The following is a 23,059-nucleotide window of genomic DNA, read 5'->3' as shown; positions in this document are numbered from 1 at the left end:
GGTCAAGACTATTTTTCTTCCCACTTCTTTATTCTTAATTTTGTTTTGTTGAATTAAGGATTAGGAATGAATCACATCTGGTTTGACATTCACTGTATCACAATGTTATTATAGTGTATTGGATAATAATGCTAAAGGTTTTCTTTTGTCCTGAAAAAATTGCAGTACATATCATCACTTGCAATGTCCCTCTGGGATTAATAAAATAATTTTCATTCTTTCATTTAATTTTCATTTCATATTCAGTAAATGTTGGCTACATTTTAAAATCCACTTCTCTTCCTCTTTTTAATAAATCTGTACTGCTAAAGGCCATCTGATGGTTTCACAGTCTCAACCAACATGCACATTTGTGACTTTGTGGATGTGCATGCAATAATTATCTTTCTGTGTTTGCGTGTGCCACTCTAAAGCTTTCTACACACACGCACACACACACACACGATCTACTGTTTGTAAAGTGCAAACATGCAGGTTTGCAAACCACCTATTTTGGTGCTTCCTTGAACTCTTTCAGCCATTATTCTCCCCGCTGACATTTGGATGTCGTGATCTGAATTGTCAATGATCAATAAAATAGAAACATATTAAAACTGTGCAGTCCTACAAATACCTGGGGGTGGAAGAATCCTTTCACCCCCAGAATCATTTAAAGCGGGCCAAACAGAACCAGCGAGAACACGTCCGTAGTCAAGATTGATAACAGTTCACATTACTACACTGTCAACGTTGTCACATCCAGATTAAGCAGAAACATCACCAGTAGCACAAAAAAAGCTGCATCCCAGTGTAGCTATTGTACTTTTGAGTCTTTATTGTAAAACTGCAATGTATTTTTACCATGGGCCAATGTACATATTTTATATTTTTTCATGAGACTGAGCTGCTTTATTGTGTTAATCACTGTGTTAAACCTTTAAGTCTGATATTTTCATTTTTACAGTTGTTTCTTTGCAAACCACTGGTTAAAAATTCTTGGGACATATTAACAAAAACACGTCCATGACATCCACTTTTGGTTTTGATGTGGCATCTTGGCAGAAATTTTGTCCTATAAATGGGACTAAATCCCACTTTGGCACAGCTGCTCTGGTCCTTGCTCAGCTGGTGTTTTTCTGTTACCTGCAGACATCAAGCTACTTATCAGATTCACTGTTCAGAAGCTTATCAGTTCTTATATATCCAGTTATTCTTCTTTATTCTTTAATCTGATAAACAGTATTAACCAGATACAACTCTAGAAAAGATTATTACCACAGATGTTGTATGTGCAGTGGGCAGTAATCTCTTATGTTTATTATTTTCCTGGAGGATTTTGATGATGGATGCATTTTTGTTCGGGTGTATCCACTGTCTGAACATCATTTAGAGTTGCAGTCAGGTAATGAAAGGGGAGATAGCCACAACACAGTGCTTCATCACTATGTGTAGACCTCTTGTAAAATAATACCGTGACAATAGGGCTAACACCACCTTTCAACATCCATCTCTGACTGAAAAACACACACTTGATGACAGAAAAACAGACTGCACCCTTCTCCTGTTTTATATGTCCTGCATTTGTGGCTGTCAGACACATTTTTAGTTTCTCTCTACATATACTTAAAAAATATAAAATTAGGTACATTTTCAGTTTCCACTTATCAATCTTTAACCAAACTCAGATCCTCGGACCATTACCACAAGAGAAAAATGGATCCAAAGCACATGTTGACGACCTTATACTGTACCTATGTTAAACATTATTTATAACAAGATTTTTACACCTGTGTCATTTGACTCTTCACAGATCAACTCAGTGTTCAAAATACACTGATTAAAAAACTAAACATCACTATGTACATTCAGTTTATTCTTAAACTAAAGAGAAAATACTATTTGGAGTCTTTATATCCAAAGGCCAGGCTTAAACCCAAGAATTGCCTGTTGAAATGTCTCACAGATGTCTGCATTTTAGTGTCAATCACTGCTGGTGGTTGAGAGTCTCCTCACTGAGTCTTATTTTAGAGAATGCAATCAAGATTCCTGCTGTTTCTTTTTCTTCTTCTTCTTCTTTTTCAAGTCTAGTTGTAAAAAACATCATCCTCAGACAGCGAGCTGCTGTCTACATGTCGGACTGCAACTTCTGCAGTCACTAGGCTTCTGTCCTCTAAAGGATGCTCTCCATCCTGCTGAACATTAGATGTTGGAGAAATGGAGCTGGTCTGTGGTGTATAAACTAGGCTGGTTGCGCTGGTGTTGCCGTAAGCCTGGGCATGAATGCTGTACAGATGCTGGGGAACTCCGACACTTCCACCATCAAGCAGGAACTGAGACAAGAAGTGGCTTTGTGCTGCTGAAGAGGGACAACATTATTAGTCAAACACTTCATATTAACAAGGATGTGTGGATTTTCTTAGGCTGCTAGAAGAATTCATAGTAAGGTAATGCAAGAGATGTACAAGCAGCAGGTTAAACAGGAAGGCAGAGACCACTGATCAGCTGCTGCATGGCTCGGAGCTTTGGGACAACTTGGCAAAGAATGAAGAGATTATTTGATGAATAAGGAGTATGTTTTGGTTTTTTTTGGTAGAATGACCATTGCAGAATGTCAAACTGAACTGATCTGGCTCACATTCTTGTTGCATTTGCAGCTGGATCTGCTAGATAAAGCACACATTCGTCACACTGGCCCAAGATGCATTTAGTGTACTGCTATACTATACGTACTATACGATATGTGGGATTACAGGTAGACTAAAAGAAACCCCAAAAATGATTAATGGTTGATTTCTAATATGCAGTATTGTTTTAAAATTATATATAATCAAAAGAATAACAGCATGTTATTATGCATGCTGTGTACAGTATTCAACATTTGGATTAATCTTTAGCTAGGAGAGAGGTTGTTGAACTTCATTAGTGAGATATGAGTCATAAAAGTGAGGGATTTTAAAAGCCAGATGGATTATTTTAATTTTCTTAAGCTTTTACAGCAGCTTCCTTTGGAAACAAGACTCCTTTCTTTTATCTGTTTTTGTCTCTTTTGTCTGGGAAATTCATTATCAACTTTAAATAAAAGACATCAGATAATGCCTTTAGAATTATAATTGGCAAAAGCGAGACTGAGATTATTAGAGAAGAAACGTTGCATTATGTGGGTTTTATCTTTTGGTTCATTTGTATTCAGTAGAGTTTGCTGGGTTTACTGCATACTTGTCTGAAATAAAGTAGAAATCTAAGATCCAGTGACTCACCAACCTTGCAAGCTTGTGGACGGCTGCTCTAAGTTGTCACTCATGGACCACATATTCATGGTTGCTTCAGCCAGAGCAAACTGTTCTGCTACACCTGAGAGGCAAAGAAAAAAGACACATTTTATGTTGCTTTTCTCAGGAGCTGATCCCCTGTTGTTTCTCAAAGGTTTGCCAGCGTCACAAATTAAGGAAAACTCAATAAAAGCACTAAACTTGAGCCACTGTCATAGGAAGCCCTGAGTGCTATTGATTTTTGTGTAACTCAAGCTAATCAAACAAAAATGATGTCAGAGGGATAAGAGCATCACCTCATCTCCAGTGATCACCATCCTGTTTTCTTAAATTAAACTCATCCATCTGTCTCACCTGCAGCAAAGCGAGCTTCCTTGATCTCATCAGTCATTTGGGAGTAGAATTGTTCATCCTCCTGCAGCTCGGCCCCCATCCCGCTCCAGCCTCCGCTTCCTTTGCCCCAGGCTCCATTCCAACCTGCACCACTACCCCCAGCCTCACCACATCCACCCCAACCTTTCCACTCTATCAGGTGGGCAACTCGCCCCTGGGCCATTGCCGTCGGCTTGGTGATGTGCTCCTTTATTGTAGCCACCAGGCCTAAACAAAGGAAGGGGGGGGAAGAAAGAATACACCTTCAAGAAATGTTATGTTATATAAATATTGCATCTTTTTTATTGTTATTTTTCAGCTTTTTAGGGGAACGTAAAATCACAAGATCTCTAAATCTTGCCCTAAATGGACTCTTCCATCAAGAAGTATCTATGAGTCACAGTATTCCTGTATCTCTACATTAATGTTTTATTCAGAACCTGTTGAATCACTGAACAAAACAACAAAGATGCCATCATTTCATTTAATCACAGGAGGCGAGGGCAGAAAGGTCCGGGAAAACGAAGAGTGGAAGTGAAATTGACAGCATAACTCGGTCGTGTTGCAGAGCAGAAAATTAAACCCTAACCCTAAATGATATTAAAGCACGGAAATGTTGAAAGGTAAAAGTCAAGAAAGAGACAGAGGGAAAAAAGAGAAGGAAAGAGGAGAAAAATGTCAGAACCAGGAGAAGAGGTCAGATTGGATAACAGAGGAAAACAACCACTAGACATGGAAGAATATTTAAAACTGAGAAAGAGGAAGAGCTCTGAAGCCTGTTTCTGTGAAACAAGGAAATCATTTTACTGTCATTTAAGTAACACACAGGCACTCCTCTGCATGCTGAGTTATACACTGTGATACCTACTGCTCCAAGTATTTTGTGTTTATAAATAAAATGTGTTTAGAGCTATCTCCATGTAAAAAGAGAAAATAATCTTTGTTATTGTAAAATATAAAAAGAAATAAAAAAAGAAAAAGAAAAAACATGAGTGATGGGTTACAGTTCAAACATAGCAGCACAAACAGCAAACAGTACCTTCCGTTTTACTTATGCAAGATTCTTGCAAACTCCTGGAATATAAAAAAGGTTAATCAGCTCACAGCAGACAAGAATCATATAACATAAGTGAAGACAAAAGTAGACAGAAATAAATGATGATTTTCAATTATTTCCAATATCATAATAATTTCAGAATAAAATCAGTCTGCTCTGTCACAGATTTATACAGTTATAATCTCATTAAACATGACTCTAGAATGTGTTTTCACCTCTCATGAGTATAGTTTCAGGAGGACTCGACACTGTCGGATGGGTTGTTTCCCTTCTAATGGTGAGAAAAATGCTTCATTGATCAATTGTAACTTCAAATGTGGGTTTAACAAGTATTAAGCAAAAAAGAAGAATGTAGCCTATTAAGTCATGTAATGATTGTCATGAAATCACAATTATCAATTATTTTGTTCTTGCCTTTAGACAAAGAGCTAACTATCATACAAAATCAAAGAGCTTAAGTATGCATTAAGAAAAAAAACAAAAAAAAAAACTAAACAGCTTTGAATTATCCTGCAGCTACAAATTTCTTTCATTTGCAGAGCAGCAATCCAGACAGTTTTACAGCCAAAGGCCTAAACAGCATCAAAAAGAAGAAGTCGGTGAAATTATTATTGCAGGGAGAAACTGTTTATATGCAGGCCAGAGGTTATCTGGAGAACAATGAAGAAAATTATTTCAGCTTCTCTTCAGCTTTTCTTGATCTTCGTGCTCTGGTGCTGTTATTGGAAAAATGTTGTTTACAGGAATCAAATTTTCTTCTTCTGTTGTTGCATATTGTCATCAGGCGTTTGCTCTATACTTATTGGCTTCTTGTGCAGGTGCTTGCAATAATCCTCCATTTACTAAATGAAGAACACTGTGTGATGTTTGTGCAGTTTGGTGAAATTGTGATTACAGATTTCATTCTAAAAGAGACATCTTAATGAAGACCTTGGACTTTATTTCATTTTTGTCCCCTGCTGGAGAGCAATCGTTACTCTTCTGAACACTTGTTTCTATGTTTTATGTTTCCTCTTTATTTTTATTTTTGTTGTTGTTTGGTTTTGTTGTATCTTCATAGTTCATAATGTATCTCAGAAAATTATCATGTTGTTAACGGTTTGATATAGTTCAGCCTGCAGTAACATGTTAAGATTTGGTCCTCATTTGCTGTAGGCAGCAACAGGGCAGTAGTGCAAGTTAAACATCATTCAAGCTCTTCAGAGGCCTGTACTACGAAGCTAGATATTCTCTTATTGAGCAAACTTCAGGGTTAACCCTGGGTTTTCCAACCAACAACTCTGACCCATTGCTTACTGGGGTAAATCACCATGGTATGAACGGCTAACCTGCTCTGAAGCAGGTTATGTTCTGGAGAAGAGATCGAATATAAAACACCACCTCTTGATCAATCAGTTCTCTTGGAAAATGACCTGCCCATAGAACGTCCTGTCTACGTCGGTGTACGGATCATGAGAAGAGTGCTTAGTGAGAGGAGCACTTAGGGGTCCCCAAATAGAAAATGCGTATACACAAGCGTTTATTGCTCTGTCACTTCTTGCCACCTTCTGGCTGAAACAGTCAGCTGGCTCTTGTAAAGTGATGTAGGTAACTCATGAAAAGCCTGAACTAAAACACAGGCAGATCAGAAGCTCTTCTGTTAGAACAAAACTCCCTATGTTGTTGACACTGGGCTTTGTAATTCTGGTCTTTTACATGTGCAAAAAATCTAGATGTCACAAAGAGGTGAAGAGAAAATTTCAAAAGGCACAAGGTGACTTCTTAATTTAACATTTTTTTCATGGGAAATCATTGCAAAGATTAAACATGTTAACCATTAGACTTGGCAACACATTAACACCCAGCTGTATCGCAACCAGAACATCCACCGCTGTCTCTACTGACTTCCGGTGATCTGTATCTGCATTAATCTCTCTATGAGCTCACTGGAGTTCAGGGATCACAAACTTTGGATCTCTTACGCCAGTGTCCCGCAGGTTTTAGATGTTTCCCTGCTGCAACAAACCTGATTCAAATGTAAGTGGTTTTCCAACAGATTGTTTTCAAGTTCAACCACCAGCCTCTTAATGACCCATTAATTTAAGTCAAGTGTGTTGCAGCAGGGAAATATGTAAAACCAGCAGAACACTGGCCCAAGAGGTCTGGAGTTGGTGATCCCTGCTACAGATGATATAAACATAAAACTGCTATAATAAAATTAAAATGAAATTACTTGTTAATTCACAATAGTAAATCAGGTTTACAACCTAATGAACATCGATGGTAAGATCAATGGCTACACTCCTCCTAACCATTAGGAAGCAAACAATAGCTTAACTAACAACTCCCATGCTCTACACACAGAATATATATTATAGAACTTAGAGAGGAGGTATAGGTTCCCCTGTGCAAACACAACAGGGGCAAATATTAATTTATTCCTTTGTCCATTAAACATATTAATAAATAAACATGAAGACATCTTTTTAATGTAGAAATGTATAGCCCATTATGGACAGCGTTTGATTATTCATGGTCTTGATGGTTTTACTGTTCTTCTTGTACAGCAGTGCCCCTTAAACCAAGCCAAATTTCTCCCAAGGGAGCCAAATAAAGAATGTTGAATCTTGAAATTAATAATAGGGCTATTAGTCTGATGTAATAGGATGCAACTGTTTTTCTTCTTTCTCACTTATTCCCAAGTGGGTGCAATCTCATATTTCACTTTATTAATTCTAACATGTGCAGTGCATACCGACAGTTGCATGACACAGACGGCACGCTGACACACACCAGCACTCTACAATTCACACAAACGCAAACCCATGAACAACAAAAGCAAACAGAGAAATATTAAGTAGATGGTGTACTTAACTCAGCATGCATGTGTACAATGCATGTAGGCAAGCATTGGGGCACACTCACACACATACTTTCTTAGCATACTTGCAGCACTCAATCCAGTAGTCAGACCTTGATCATACTGAGGTTTGTCACCTGGGATGTGTGTAAAGCTGGGTCCACTGCAGGATTTAACTGGCAGCTGTTGTTTCTTACCACAGAAAATTCATTTTTCACAACCAACAATATGTGTACTTCCCACAGCATAGTCCCCCATGTGTACTGGGCTTGTTAAAAAATTTTGGCAAAGAGATGTAGCTAGCCTGATAAATAGAAGGGTAAACTGACCACAAACCAAAGACCTAGAAGCCAGATATATAATGGTTAAATTCTCCATTTTAAATATGAATTCATGCACTGTGAATATAGAAGGTCCAAATGCTGAGGGACCTCAACATGGTGTTTGACTTTGGCTCAGTTCTACAAGAAGTTGTTGATTTTGGGCAATCCACCAATATCTGTAAATAATACATGAAGGATTTTGGTACTTGCAATGCACCACTGACCATTCCCTGGTTATGTCTAGGGAAAGATATGCCTTGTCATATTTTCTTTCTTCTTTCTTCTTTTTTTTTTTTTTTTTTTGGATTTTGGTAGGTGAAATTTCTGCTGTTAATTTGTTATCATTTACCCATTGGTACTTTCACAAATTTGTCCATGTTTTGCGAGCAGTGCAAAAACTATAAGCTTTTTTAAGCTTTGCTGCGACCCCCTCTGTTATAACTTTGCCCATCATTTTGGGATCACTGCACTAGTTCCAACTGAAGAAGCTCTTCTAGATGAGAGCAAAACATATTTGAGAAATAAACCCAGTCCAGTTGCCTTGTCTCAGCATTTTGGTGTAAACAGGGCCGCAGCATCATATTAGCTGACTTAATTCCGACACTATCCCTGTCTTTTTGGGGTTCTAAATATTTCTCACTGAAAACAAGAGACTCACTTGCCGCTGTGACTGGGTCATCTTTAAAACAAAAATTTAATGGCCAGAAAGTCAGTGTGTTGTGGGAAGACCATCTTAACATCTTGTTATCTTGCATATCTTACTAAACAAAAAAATGTCCCAACCATCCAGCACTGCTGTGTCAACCTTCTCTACACATTTCTGGTTATACCTCTATTTAAGGCAGAGTACACAATACATCAATCCAATGAAAGCACAGATAGGACCAAAGAAATGGGTCAAAGCCAAAGAATAAAAACAATAGGAACCAGGAATATGTGGCCCCATGCACTTTCCAGTTTCTCCCTTTCCAAATATGTACAACCTGTGCAACCCTTTTATTGAACGACACACCAAAAATGTAGAAGATTATTATTATTATTATTATTATTATTATTATTATTATTATTATTATTATTATTATTATTATCCTTCTTCTTCTTCTTGTGCTTTATTGGCGGTAGGCAAACTCCGTTGTCTTTAGGACCCCGCGGAAAACTGGCCGGCAAAAGCAGTTACGTACATGCGCGATTGACGTAACCTGCACTTCCTATACAGCAAATCATATTCTATTAATGAGATTTTATTAAATCTGATTTGCTGAGACTGTTGTCATGCTTAGTTTGGTGGGCTTATCTTTATTCTATAGGCTTTAATGAGTCGAATAAGGCGTAATTTGATGAAATCGACCAATCCGTTGCAGAAACTGAGGCCCGCGTATTCACATACGAATAAGCAGCAGCCAATAAAAGCTTACACACAATATGCAGCCATGGTTGATTTATTGTTTACTATTTAGTTGTAAACTGTAAAAGAAATATGTCCAAGCATAGATCGAAATCACAGTACACCGCTGAGGAAGCACTGGAACTCCTGGTGAAGGACGCAGGATCCACTGTTAGTGTTTATGATTCATCATCAGAAGAGGAAGATCTCCTGTATCCCGAGAAACAAGACGGCAGTGATTTGGGTTACTGGCCTCTTTCATCAGAAAGGTATGGGATGTCTTGTTGTGTTTATAGATTTACAGATCTCACATTTTCTGTTTATCTTGAGCTGACAACTCTGTCAGGGCAAAACTCTGGCTTAGTTATATTGTCTGATTATATGACGCACAATGAAACATTGTGTGCACACGTGTTTATTTTTACCAAGCCTTTTGCCTTCTGTGTTTACTTGTAATAGTCATTTCAGAATCCGGCCACTGAATTAATAAATTTATGTCTCTGCCCCAGTTGGGTTTTCAGTGATGAGGATGAAGATGAATCTGATGAAGATCATGGTGATGATAACAAGGATTACATGCCATCTCTTCCTAATGTCTCAGGACCCTCAACACCAATGCATCAAACAAAAACAGCCCCAGGAATTTCACTGCCCCCACAGGTAACACTTGAGTCAGGTCCTTCAGCACTGTGCTCTACTACTAGGCAGAAAAGAGGATGCTCTGCTCTGGGAACTTCCTCTCCTGCCATCAAAAACCTTGTAAAAAAGAGGCTGATATCTTCAGAGAATGAGGTGGGGGACAGGTGGTTTAACAAAGAAGAGAAGGACATCAAACCTGACCCTCATAGATTCATTCCAGCCAAAACTCCCGGGCCTACGGTTGATACAACCAAACCATGGTCTCCCATCAGCCTCTTCCAGCTTTTCTTCTCTACCTCTGTTGTTACAAAAATAATTGAAAACACAAATCTCAACGCTGCCAAAAGGAAGCAAGCTGGGATGAAGTTCAAGTGGGAAGTGTTCACAGTGAAGGAATTCTACACATTTTTAGCCATTATCCTTTTCACTGGCCTCGTGAGCATCAACCACAGGTCTGATTACTGGAGCAATGAATGGCCGTACAACTTCTCCTTCCCCAGTGAAAAAATGAAGCGGAGCCGCTTTGAGACTATTTTGTGGTCACTTCATCTGAGCAACCCAAAAGAAGATGAAGAAAATGAAAAGAAAAAGAAAGCTGCTGAATATGACAGACTTTTTAAGATAAAGCCCCTGTACACAGAAATGGTGAACGCCTGCAAAGCCCATTTCCACCCCTACAAGAATCTGTCCATTCATGAGAGGATGATCACCACCACAACCCACATCAGCATGAATCAGTACATCAAGAACAAACCAACAAAGTGGGGATATAAACTTCATGTGCTGGTTGATTCATATACCGGCTACACGTGGAATTTTTTTGTGCACACATCCAAAAGAGAGTCCACCACAGGCCACGGCTTTGGGTACTCTGCTGTGATGAACCTTCTGCCTTTTTCTTTCCTTGGTAGCGGCTACACGTTGTACACAGACAACTTTTATACAAGTCCCACTCTTTTTAATGATTTGTCTCAACAGAACTTTGGCTGTTGTGGGACCATCAAGAGACATCACACTGGCTTCCCACAGACCCAGACCAACGACCTGCCTAAGCGGGCTGAAAGGGGAGACGTTCGCTGGATTAGGAGTGGAAAACTCCTCTTTGTTAAATGGATGGACTCGAGAGAGGTTGCAATGTGCTCCACAGTGCATCAGGCCCACAGTGGACAGACTGTAACGAGACATGTGAAGGTGGCTGGTGTCTGGCAAAACAAGTCCATACCTGTTCCGGACTGCATTCTGGACTACAGTCAGAACATGGGGGGTGTGGATTTGTTCGATGGACAGATTGGTTTTCACGTCTGTTACAAGACAATAAAGTGGTACAAGGCTTTTTTTTGCCACTTTGTGGACATTGCTGCAATCAACAGTTACCTATTACACAAAGAGTTATTCCAGTTCAGGCAGGAGTCCAACCTGATAAAGCCCCTCACCAACAAAACCTTCAGGGAGCAGTTGGTCAAAGAGATGCTGGAGTTTGCTGAGAGCTCATCAGACATCCTACAACCTTTATTTCCCAACACTTGCATGCCTGCATTCTATGACAGTGAGGAAACTAGGGCTAGGAAGCATTGCAAGAGGTGTCTGAAAGCTGGAATACCCAGAGTTAAGACAGCGGTGTATTGCAGGAAGTGTCTGGTTCCTCTCTGTCTCTCCTCAAAAAAGAACTGCTTCCAGATGTGGCATGATGAGAAGTAACTTCTGACTGTCATGCGTTAATAAGTGTACCAAAGTGGTAATAGTTGTTTCCGTTTACTGTTTTCTTAAGTCCACAGAGGCAAAATGGAGAACTGTGTAAATAATGGAGTTGATTGTTCTGATTTGTGTTTTTTACTGTTTGATTGTTAGAGAAATGTTTCCAGTTGATCAAAGTAAATCTGCTTAATTTGGATTCAACGCTCAGTTGCTTTTTATGGTCTTTTTTTTCTTTTAAATGTATGAAAATATGGTAAATATATTGAGATTAAATTGAACACAAAAACACATTGCATTTAGATCTACTGAACGTTTTCAGTGCCAGACAAAAGAAACACATTGTTTTGTACATGAGAAATTTCATATTGTGGTCACATGAACTGCTTGTACGGAAGTTTCTGCTATGTTTTTGATAGATTTAGACCTACATCCTCATTATTCCAATGAGATACTCAATAATTTATTTTTTTTAAGGCAAACTTAATTTTTTTTTATTTGTGTTGTATTTTAGACTTTTTTAGGTAGTAAGTATAAACTTCAACATAAATAGCTGACAGCCAACACATCTGCAGCAGGTGTGTGATGCTATCAGTACAGACCAGATTGTGTGAGGAATGTTACACCATGTTCAATCAATGCCACAAAGAAATGATTTCTGAATTTAAACCAGGGTCTAACCTGATACTAGCACCTAATAAAGTGGCAGTTGAGTTTAATTTAGATCAGGGATCTCATACTCTGGTCTGGTGGTCACAGTTTTTTCCCTACTTTAACACACCTTTCTCAAAATAATGTGTCATTGTGTCAAGACATTACCACAAGTTGTTCGATCAATTTAATTCATTCTGTTGTGTTGAGGCAGGGAAGCATCAAGGAGTTTGATGTCCCGGGTTTAGATAGATGTAGGTGATGAGCAGAACCAACCATAAGAAACTTAACAGAAGTAAATTTATCTGAAAATCTTTTCCAGACAAATTGGTGTAATGCAGCCACTGTCCACTGGGTGCCAAGCTAAACTTTATTAACTGGACCTCAAACCTGATATTAAAAGTTCTGTGACGGATAATATATCTAAGACTATGATCAACAAAATCAATTTAGCTTCCATGGTTGATGCAAGAAATTCTGAGGCTTATTTATTATGTTACTACAGTAATAAATGGCTTCCAAGTTTAAAACAGTAATTCAACTTATTTACAAGAGGTTCAGTTTACAAAAATACACATATATTGTATTATGCAGCACATTACTCCTTGCTCTGTTGGCACATAAACAAGAGACGTTATGGAACCTGACTCTTTATGAATTTATTCTCTTGCCTATGTGGAAAGAAATACAATCTTAAGGATGATTTTAATTGGCAAGCATTGAAACTTGCAGACAGTCTGTGCTCAGTGCTTGACTTCCTATAGATTACTTGTCTACAGTTTATCTTAAGTAGTGGTAGACTAAAAGTGAAAATAAACAATCGAAAAGACATTTAACTATGCGTGTCACTATGGGCAACGATAACCTTATTTGATTGTAAAAAGCCCGATCAAGTACAGGTTATAAAATTAATTTTGGGTGTAGATCTAGTTCATGCACACTGATGTTTACAATGTACATTATTGTTCAACAGAAGTTCTTTGCTCTCTCACTTCACCTGACTGAAACAGTCAGCTGGCTCCTATAACATGGTGTAGGTAACTAAGAAATTTAAAGCAGCGCAGGAGCTCTGATTTCTGTGAAAACTAAATTCTCTTTAATATTGACACTGGGTTTTGTAACTGTTGATCTTTTACATGCACAAAAAATCTAGATGATACAAAGAAATGAAGAGAGAAGCTGAAAAGGCATGTCATGAGACATTATGGCAATGCTACATTTGGAGAATTATTAGACTATAAGAATAACAGTTTTTTATTTTCATTAATTTTTTCTTTTATAAATATTTTTCAGTCCAACAGCAATTGTCTGAGCAATCTACAACACAAAATGAATATTTTAGACTCTTGGGTCTGTTAATACAATCACATAATGCTGATCTATCTATCAAACAGACATGCAAGAGGAATAGCAGCAGCAATCAATTCACAATAACATTAAAAATCTAATTACATTTGCACAATAATATTGGAGTCAGCGCAGTAAGATCTGATTTGTGCCTTTAGGTTGTTGGCTCAAACAAGCTGCAGAAAGTGCATCATCAAATGAAGTGATGACTGACATCTTATTAAGTCTGAGTAAATGTTAAAAAGCTTTTTTTTTATTGGATTGAATATGTCATTCCCAGAGCAGGTGTCAGCGTCAGCCGTGTGCTAAATATCTGTATATGTGTAACTAAATCATGAGGTTTTCATGTTCTTCATAATGACAGTCAGTCTAATAAAGGAGCCGTCACTTGAAAAAGTTTAGCAAGGCATAACACATTAACTGAAATAATGAACCTCCTGCAGAGCGAGAGAAGCTGTAAAGATGACGCAAGCAGACACAGGATGGAGCAAAGAGGGGGAATATGAAGACGAGGCACCAACATAAGGAGAGCAGGAAGCAAGATATGAAGGTGAAGGAGAAAATCTAATGGAAGACGGAAATGTGTGTGTTGAAGAGTGTTTATGTGTATTTGAGAGAGAGCTTAAGGGGAAGAAAGAAATTACACTGCCAACCTCCCATGGTTACTAACACAATTTTTCCAGCCTCAAATGCTCGATTGATAACAAAACACACCATGAACTACACACAACATAAACTGGACGTGTTTGTTTTTGTGTGTTTGTGTGTCTCACCCATCAAAGAGGATGTAGCCAGCTCGCCGATGTCATAGCGGCTGGTTTTATCTGCCACATTGCCGTTGGAAGGATTATGGCCATCCTGCATAGTATGATGCACAAGAAGAGGAATTTTATCAGTAAGGTAAAAAGATTGTTGTCATTCTAGTGGTAAATCAGAGAACAGATCCATTTTATTAGCTAATAATGCTTCAGTGACATTTCATATGTTTAGAGTGGCTTTCACAGTTAAAACAAAGAACAAGTTTGCCTGTGTCGTGGGGGTGGGGGGGTCCTCTAGGTCAATGGTTCTGAACCTGGGGTCCAGGACCCCCCAAAGAGCACAGGGGGTCCCTGAGGCTTTGAACATAAGAGCTATTGTGATGTAATGTCCACAAATTTTCCCTATTTTAATGAATACAATTAAGGCTATATGTTGTTCATTTAACTTTGGTTTATCAAAGGACAGAACTCAACCAGAATACATGATTTATGGTGAGAATCTCACGTTTGAAAGCCTAAACTCAAGCATGGTTTCAGCACAGGGTGGAGCATTGGTTCCATGGCATTTCAGTATATGCAGGAAGGGGGTCCCTGAGTAAAAAATTTGGGAACCACTGCTCTAGGTCGAGGTTAAAAATTAGTCATCAGACACAAGGACCTGTTAGAGAGAATAAGGAATAAAATCAAGCCCATTGCCTTCTGGGAAGTACATAGCATCTTTGTAAAAAGCTGTGGTGGTAAGCAAATAAGACATGAGAGGAGAAAGTTTTAAGTACAAGTCAAAATGTGTGAGTAGATTTATTGTGGCAGGGACTGAAATTTGGAGAAAGAGCTACTTGTAAATTTTTTTGATCAATAGAAAATACAAAGCTTAAACCATATTATGTAGTATGCTCTGAGGTTGTCTTTTGTATGCACAGATGCTGAACTCTAACTTTAGGATATTGTTTCTACACTCAAATGGTAGGATCAGGCTCTAACAGCATATCTTAGTCCATATCAAATCGGGCCTCTCATGACAGCTGGTACGTGACATTAAGAGCTGCCTTGATTACTCAAATAAAATAACCACCAAGAAGTTACATGGATTTTTTTTCCTGTATTTGTCTACTTAAAGTGATGAAAACCTTTATGACAGAATCAAGAAAAGCTCAGATATGCTCTACAATCCGTGAGGAGCACGTTTTTCTCCGGCAGCAGCTGGACCGGGTAAAAGAGGAAGGGAAGTTCTCCAAAGGCTAGCTGCAACCTTCAACGAACATTCATGTGTTTAGAAAAGTTTTCATCTCAACGATCCAGGCGTTCTCTGAGCATCACAGCCAACTTTACCAGAACCTTCAGCCTGTTAGTTCTGCACGTCTGCAGCTGGACTAGTAGTCAGTCGTCCACACCAAACAGTAAACAGTCATCAGTGATTTTCAGCTAAGAGAGCGACGTATCAAAGATCCTCTTCCCAACTGGAAGTCAGCCATTTCTGCAGGGTTCACCCACTCAAAACCCAGAAACACAGGAATAAATATGCTTGGAGAAAGAAATGGAGGAAGAAAATGAGAGACTGGAAATACTGATAACATCAATATGACTGATTTTTGTTAAGTATAAATGAATAAATAAAAAACATTTTAGATTAAAAATAAAATACAGAAATAAATCATTTCAGGGATAAGAAAATGTAAAAGGAAAATAATAGCAAAATAAATACAAGCGTAAAAATAAATTAGGAAAGAAGCACCAAATAAATAAACTAGAAGCACTCAGAGAGCACAGACCTCACCAAGCTAAAGGGTCACTCACCTGAGAAAAACCCTAAAAGGCCCAATAGTATTCCCAGTATTCCCTATATTTTGAACCTTCTGGATCACCAGATCCAGGGTATCAACATGATCTGGTTCAAACAATGTCAGATTATAACATCTACCATGATGTCATTTTGTATTACTTTTTTTTTTTCTTCAACAAATGAATGAGAAAAACTCAGATCGGGGAGAAATGATCAGCTCTTCTTACTACAATAGAAACAAGTTGGGACTAGACATCCTAGACAAGATGCCGAGGCAGTATTCATCTCTAGCTGCAGCTTAAAGATGGCCCGTTGGGTCCTCTACCAGAATTACATAAAAGCCAGAATGGCTCGGTGTGCTATTCATTATTGAATGCATGTGGAAAATGTAGCAGAGGAACTGATGTTTTGACATTTCAGGGATGATGGAGAGGACGAGTACAGGAATCTGGTCAGTGACTTTGTCTCCTGGAGTCAGATGAACCATCTCCAGCTTAACACCTCAAAGACTAAGGAGCTGGTTATTGACTTCAGGAAGTCCAGCCCACAACCACGTCCAGTGACCATCAGGGACGACAAGGTGGAGATTGTAGACAACTACAGGTACCTTGGGTTGTGGCTGGATAACAAGCTGGACTGGACATGCCGTACAGATCACCTGTACAAGAAGGGCCAAAGCTGTCTGTACTTCCTGCGAAGACTGAGATCTTTTAACATCTGCAGGAAACTCCTGTGGATGTTCTATCAGTCTGTGGTGGCTAGTACGCTTTTTTATGCTGTTGTCTGCTGGGGGAGGTAACATGACAAAAAGGTGTGCTAACAGGCTGGAAAAACTCATCAGGTGGGCGGGCTCTGTGGTTGGCATGAAGCTGGACTCCCTGGTGACAGTGGCAGAGAGGAGAACACTAAAAAAACTACTGGCTATTGTGAATGATGCCAGTCACCCTCTGCACACTGTCATCAGTGCACAGAGAAGCCTGATCAGTAACAGGCTGCTCCTCCCCAAGAGTAGGACCAACCGGCTCAGAGACTCCTTTGTTCCCCGAGCCATCAAACTGTACAACTCTGCATTAGGCAGGAGGGGGAGAAGGAGGGGGGAGAGGGAGGTGTGCAGTCCGCCTGATACAACACATGCACAATAACCCATACAAACAGTTGCAATAACTCATACATGCAATAGTGAACTGGGAATCTGTCCCACCTCTACTGTGTGCAATGCTTGTTTATATTGTTTTATTTAACTTATCTTATTGTTATTTATTGCATTCTATTTGTACTTTTCTTGCACCTTGTTGCCTCTATTTTGCTTTGTACCTGTATATATTGTGTCTTGTGCTTGTCCTGCTTTACTGTTGGTGTTGTATTGCTGCTGGTACCCAAATTTCCCTGAGGACTCTCCAAAGGGATTAATAAAGTATTTCTATTCTATTCTATTCTATTCTATTCTATTCTATTCTATTCTATTCTATTCTATATATATATATATTATGGGAAACAGTTTGGTCCACACTCCAGACCACTTGGTGGCAGTAATGCACCAATTAGTTCCTTCCAACCACCAAACAACATCAAGAAGAAGAACTGCAAGCCAGAGATTGGGGTTTACTGAACCAAACCTTAAAAAAAGGGAAGAGAGAGAGAGAGAGAGAGATGAATGAAAAGGAAACTGGGATGAAAGAGGGTGGATATTTTGTCTTGGTTTTTAAGTAAATGTGTTAAAAGATGTTTTCTTAATACACCCCCCATGCCAGTAAGCCACTCCAGTTTTTAAGATGAAAGACGAAAACCTGCTTGGTTACCACAAGCAGGACATGCAGCTAAATTAAAACATGTATTAGCACTGAACTAGAGGGAATAATGAATGATGATAAACTGATCCATCTCAGCCACATAGCTGGAAATCTGATTGAATTAAATCTCCAACTCTGAATCCTGCATGGGTCCAATTTCTTTAACCCAAACCCTGGTCATGCACACCTGTACTGAAAAATGTTAATCTTAGTTTTACTGGAACTCAGTGCTGCCTTTTTGTTGTACTTGGAAAACAGGAAGTACTTTGTGGCAATGGGTAACTTTACTAAACAGACTAGAATAACATGTGGAGTTACCCAAGGTTCCATCCTGGGGCTTCTTCTGTTTAACATCTACATGCTGCAACTGACACAGCTCATAAAAACCTACACATTTAGTTACTCTAGCTATGCAGATGACACACAGATTTATATTACAATGTTACCAGAAGACAGAGGCCCTGTACAGGCTCTTGGTAAATGCATTGAGGAGATTAATGACTGAACAGCCCAAAACTTTCTTTAGTTAAATAAAACAAAACAAACAAAACAAAACTGAGGTGATTGTCTTTGGAGCCAAACACAAACAATCAGAGGTCACCACAGAACTTCTTTTTCACCACAGAACTTCAGGTCATCTGGATCCAGCATTTTATCAGTTCCCAGAGCCAGGACCAGACATGGGGATTTTGGAAAAATTGGTATTTAAGTTGTTTTGTATGCCAATGTTTTTTACATGGCTTAATAGCCATTGTATATGGTTTGTTCTTGTAGGAGGAGCTGCCATTATGGATAATCTAGAAAAGTGGCCCAGGGTTGCACTGAATGAAAAATGTTGGATGCTGGTTGCCCTAACAACCAAGAGTTTATTCCTGGTTTAATTCTATTACCAATTAAAAGTTACCATATGTTTTTTTAAAAGTTTTTAAGTTTACTTGTCTTCTTTTAACACGTGAAACCACACTCAATAGCTTCATTTTATCCATAAACACCATATTTAAACCATGGACCACACAAAGTTTATACCCAACACTATGTATTTCCTCTATCAGCCTCTTCTTACAGCCAGAGTCAGACTTATGAATTTTAAACAGCACAGGCTGTTGGTCCAAACACACACAAAAACATTCACATTCATTCTACAGCAATCATCACAGACACACGTTTCCCACATTATTCTCTTACAGGAAAATGTTGATAACAACAATGGTGGCGAGAAATCCTGCAGCATTCACACTCAGTGTGAATATGGTGCAAATAACAGAAGTTATTCTAAACCTGTCTGATGTTTATACCCAAATAGGTGCTGTACATACAGAAGAACTGTTCTTCAAATAGATTTATCCTGATTGAGACTTCTGGACCTGAGAGAAAAGCATTAAAGGTTTTTAAGAAAATACATAAATGGTCACATATCAGAACAGTGTGGATGATTTAAAAATAAACTAACCCATTTCCTTTGTATGAGCTAACAAGGACACAACAAGCTCTCCCCTGCCTCTGATAGTCATTTATGGTCAATTTGTTAACAAAGAGTATGGCATACTCTGCCTACCCCTGATAACACCCTAATCAATCTCCCTCTTCATGAGTAATTCATTCTCCAGTCATGCGCTCAGACACATGGACACAACTTGTGCTCTTTTGATTGCATTTGACAAGACTTTCATAGTTCTTTTATGGCTCAACCGCATTATATTTTTTGCAGATGAGATGAGTTTTCTTGCAAGTAAAAGCTTTGGCCAGTAAAGCTCACACAATGACAAAAAAAACCTCCCATTTTTAATGGCATTGATGTATGAATTGAATGTTTTGTGCAAGGTTCATTTCATGTTATGATGAAATATTGGCCAGTTAAGGTTAGATTTATTTTATTCTGCGCTAATTTGAAGGCCAGTCTCCAAAGTCAAATGTCAAATCTTAGATGCAGTCTTAGGTGGGGGTTCTCCATACCTTGTCAGAAGATGTTTGACCTCCCTCAGTCTGGTGCAGAGATGATAGGGGAAGGTGAAGCTCTGTGGGGAATCACACACAAGCACTGGCGTTAGATATAAACATGTGGCCAAGGGTCAAGCGAGACTCATATATAATGGATGAGAGACAGGGAGCTTTGAATCAAGTTGGTCATTTAACCCTTCTGCATATTTAGCTTTGTATTGGGTTGTGCTCTGCCTATTTGTTTCATAATTGATGGTGATGAGGCTCATCTGAATGACAAGAGGAAATGAGGTGCAAGCCAGTGAAATGGAGAATTAACTGTCATTAGAAAGGTCAGCAGACACATTACACACACACAGGCATGTGCACGCGCGTAAATAAGAATACAGACACGTTTGGGGTTTCCCAAGGGAGGTGTTGTCAAGACAATTGGCTGTCGCTATGGAAACGCCACAGCAACAGGAGGCAAGTGATACCCTTCCATTTACTTATGTCATGTTCACCAGCACACTCTTATATGCATACACAGGTGCACAAGGGTGTATCTAAACTTTGGCCCCATCAAGCAGGTCAAGAAACTACATCATGATTCCTTCACCAATCCGCTGCATTGTGGGTTTAAATCCCTCTTGACTCTCTCACACACACAAAGACACACATGCACACTCCTGCTGTTCTCTTATCTCTTTGTCTGGCTCCTCACCGCTGCTTTCTCTCTCTGCAGCTTGAAAGCACTGTGCTCAGTATCCTTTACCTATAAGCAGAGTGTGTATCATAAAATGTTCTCCAACTACATTGCAAAGTCATGCCAGATAAATATACATGAAGCTGTGACCAGGTGTGATATGTAAAGTAATAACTAACTGAATTATTTAGAGCATCACAAAATACTGGTATGTCTCAAATAAACTTTTATTCTCATGTAATCTTTTTTTTTCATACATATAAATTTTTCTGATCTTCCTAAGAGTCCCTGCATGTAGCGGAGGCATTCTACCCCGACAGCTCCTGAGATGCATCAAATACTAACTTATTTGTCAACGAAGCAGCAAATACGAGAGAATATTGCAACCCAAGTCACATCTTCAAGTCACGACAAGTTGAGGATGAGAGTCAGATGGAGCTGTCTCAAACTAAAGCCACTGTTGTCCTCCACTGATCCACACAATCCTCATCATCAACCTCCCACCCTCGAGTCTTGTTTCTAAAGCAAAGCATCTTCACAGAGTCACTAGATAATAGCTGTGCAGTGGGCAGATGAAAACAAGTTTTTCGGATGAATGTTTTCATGGTAGAATTTTCAATTTCACACTTATTTTCCCTATGATGGAGTCACATCACAAACATGGCCAAACATGCCACTGAGATGGTTTTGCTCTCCATCACTGCTGTCAGCAACCTACAAACCTACATGCCTGCATTCAGCTACAGGACAAACCTGTCAAGCACTAACTGTGATTTCCATTTATTTTCATTTTAGTTTAAGGCACATAACACATAAATCTATCCTTCAAAAGTTCTGCTTCCTGAATGTTAATTTCTGCCGTCAATTGATCCTGCAGGTTGAGCCAACATTTGAACAGACATGAAACACAAACAGGTGGACTCAAGACACTGACCTTTGTGACCTTTGCAGAGGCAGGCACCCATGGTCTCAGGACGGCCAGGTGGTTATCTGTTCACCATGGTGGACAGAAGATGAGGAGGGTGAGGAGTAGATGGAAAAGAGGAAAGGAAGCAGCAGAAGTATCACTTAGCAGAGAGGAGCAAAGAAAGGTGAGAAACTGAGGTGTTGGGGGGGGAGTGAATACCAGATGAGCTGAAGGCTGATGCATTGGCTGACTTCTTTGTACAGGAGAAGAGAGGTGAGAGAGACACTGACAGAAGTAGGGAGGGTTGGGGGGCAGGGAGCAAGGGAGGAAAATGGGGAGAAAGCACGAGTGCCTGTTTGCTGACGACTGTGAATCCCCTCCCCTCTGTAAAGTATTTTCTCCTCCCACTATCCTCCTCATCCTGTTGTATGTATTCTCACTGGAAATGAGGACAAGTTCATGAAGGTATACGCTGGGGACGATCCGAGTGTATGTTTGAGAAACAGTATTATGTAAATAAATGCTAGACTCTTGATTTTAATAGGACTAATGGGAACACTTGTACATTAAGTTTTCTTGCAGCTTCCTCTGTAATGTTTTCCATCATCAACACTGTGCATCCTTACACCTCCTCCTCCTCATCCAGGAAAATGGTTGAAAAAAAATCAGTATTTGCTTCTAAGCCTGATTGGTTGGCTGTGATTACTTTATCATTAACACCATCTATGAGGTAATTTAGCAGAAATGGCAAATCTTCCATTTCCAGATGTGTTTTAACTGTAAATGTCTTTCAGACAGATTCCTATAACTGAATGGACCATTTTGAGGATAATGGCTGAAATAATGAAAAGATGTTCTGAAGCCGTGAAGAGCGTGACAATTTTACTGAGAACAGGGGTGGAGCCAAGGGGTTCCCAGGGGTGGCCAGGGACTTCACCCCACCCCGCACAGCTCAAAGCTCCAACATACCTGAAACCATAAATATTTTCTACATTTAAAGCAACTCAATAAAGCGGACAAAAGAACTGAGTAAACATTAGCATATTTAGATCTTATAAATGTGGTAGTTTTTAATACTTTTATTTAATTCATCTGGTTTAAATGTAAAATCATTATTAGTTTTATCAGCATTTAAAAAATTTACATAAATAAATGCTCCTTATGGCATCCTTCTGCACGACAGTATAGATAAGAATAGACAAAAAAGACATTCTGTGATAAAGATGTGTGTTGCAAAAACAATAACAAGGCATCATAGTAAAGGTGATGGACTCTGCCCGACCACCCCCTATAAGACTTTTTCTGAGATATCAACTCATCAGTTTTAATCAGCTGTGAGTATTGTGCAGATTGGAGACATTTTAAATTCATGCATATTGCAAAACATTTCAAATTTGCTTGAATAAATGTGGAATTTAAAACAAACTGTTTAGAAATTTAAACTTATTTTATGGGGACAAGAAGCAAATCCGGAAAAAAAAAAAAAAAAACTGCATCATTTTCTGATGAATGTACGAGTTTGAACCTACTTTATGGGCTTGTCAGAGTCTTTTTTTTTTTTTTTTTACTAAGTATCTACTTCATATCTCTACAGTTGTATACAGAAGTTTAGCCAAGTGGACACTAAAAATGAGCCTTAGCAAAAAGCA

General features: G+C 38.9%; 2 protein-coding genes across 3 annotated transcripts; one reads left to right on the top strand and one right to left on the bottom strand.

Moving 5' to 3' along the window:
• Positions 1 to 882: 882 nt before the first annotated feature.
• Positions 883 to 21,641, bottom strand: fam131c (family with sequence similarity 131 member C). 2 transcript variants are annotated; one of them, XM_042002804.1, is made up of 6 exons: positions 21,438 to 21,641; positions 19,834 to 19,895; positions 14,326 to 14,410; positions 3,603 to 3,848; positions 3,241 to 3,330; positions 883 to 2,335 (listed from the first exon to the last, which is right to left on the bottom strand). In XM_042002804.1, the coding sequence occupies exons 1-6, from the start codon at positions 21,466 to 21,468 to the stop codon at positions 2,064 to 2,066; spliced, it is 786 nt and encodes a 261-aa protein (XP_041858738.1). In that variant the 5' UTR covers positions 21,469 to 21,641; the 3' UTR covers positions 883 to 2,063. The 2 variants fall into 2 exon arrangements, with proteins under 2 accessions (XP_041858738.1, XP_041858739.1); XM_042002805.1 differs by having other exon boundaries at positions 883 to 2,332.
• On the top strand, positions 9,114 to 11,769 carry LOC121650979 (piggyBac transposable element-derived protein 4-like). Its single transcript, XM_042002803.1, has 2 exons — positions 9,114 to 9,492; positions 9,733 to 11,769. Exons 1-2 carry the CDS (start codon positions 9,317 to 9,319, stop codon positions 11,558 to 11,560), a joined length of 2,004 nt encoding a protein of 667 aa, XP_041858737.1. The 5' UTR covers positions 9,114 to 9,316; the 3' UTR covers positions 11,561 to 11,769.
• Positions 21,642 to 23,059: the final 1,418 nt, after the last annotated feature.

The sequence above is a fragment of the Melanotaenia boesemani genome, chromosome 13 (assembly GCF_017639745.1).
Source record: "Melanotaenia boesemani isolate fMelBoe1 chromosome 13, fMelBoe1.pri, whole genome shotgun sequence".
Classification (NCBI taxonomy): Eukaryota; Metazoa; Chordata; class Actinopteri; order Atheriniformes; family Melanotaeniidae; genus Melanotaenia; species Melanotaenia boesemani.
This window is presented reverse-complemented; position numbering and strand designations above follow the sequence as displayed.

Excerpts from the sequence above, each read along its gene's own strand:
- fam131c (XM_042002804.1), bottom strand. The coding sequence starts at position 21,468 with ATGGGTGCCTGCCTCTGCAAAGGTCACAAAG. Across the intron at positions 3,849-14,325 it reads GGCTACATCCTCTTTGATGG|GCCTGGTGGCTACAATAAAG; the intron begins GTGAGACACACA and ends TCCTTTGTTTAG. Across the intron at positions 2,336-3,240 it reads GCCGTCCACAAGCTTGCAAG|CAGCACAAAGCCACTTCTTG; the intron begins GTTGGTGAGTCA and ends GTCCCTCTTCAG.
- LOC121650979 (XM_042002803.1), top strand. The coding sequence starts at position 9,317 with ATGTCCAAGCATAGATCGAAATCACAGTACACCGCTGAGGAAGCACTG. Across the intron at positions 9,493-9,732 it reads TGGCCTCTTTCATCAGAAAG|TTGGGTTTTCAGTGATGAGG; the intron begins GTATGGGATGTC and ends TCTCTGCCCCAG.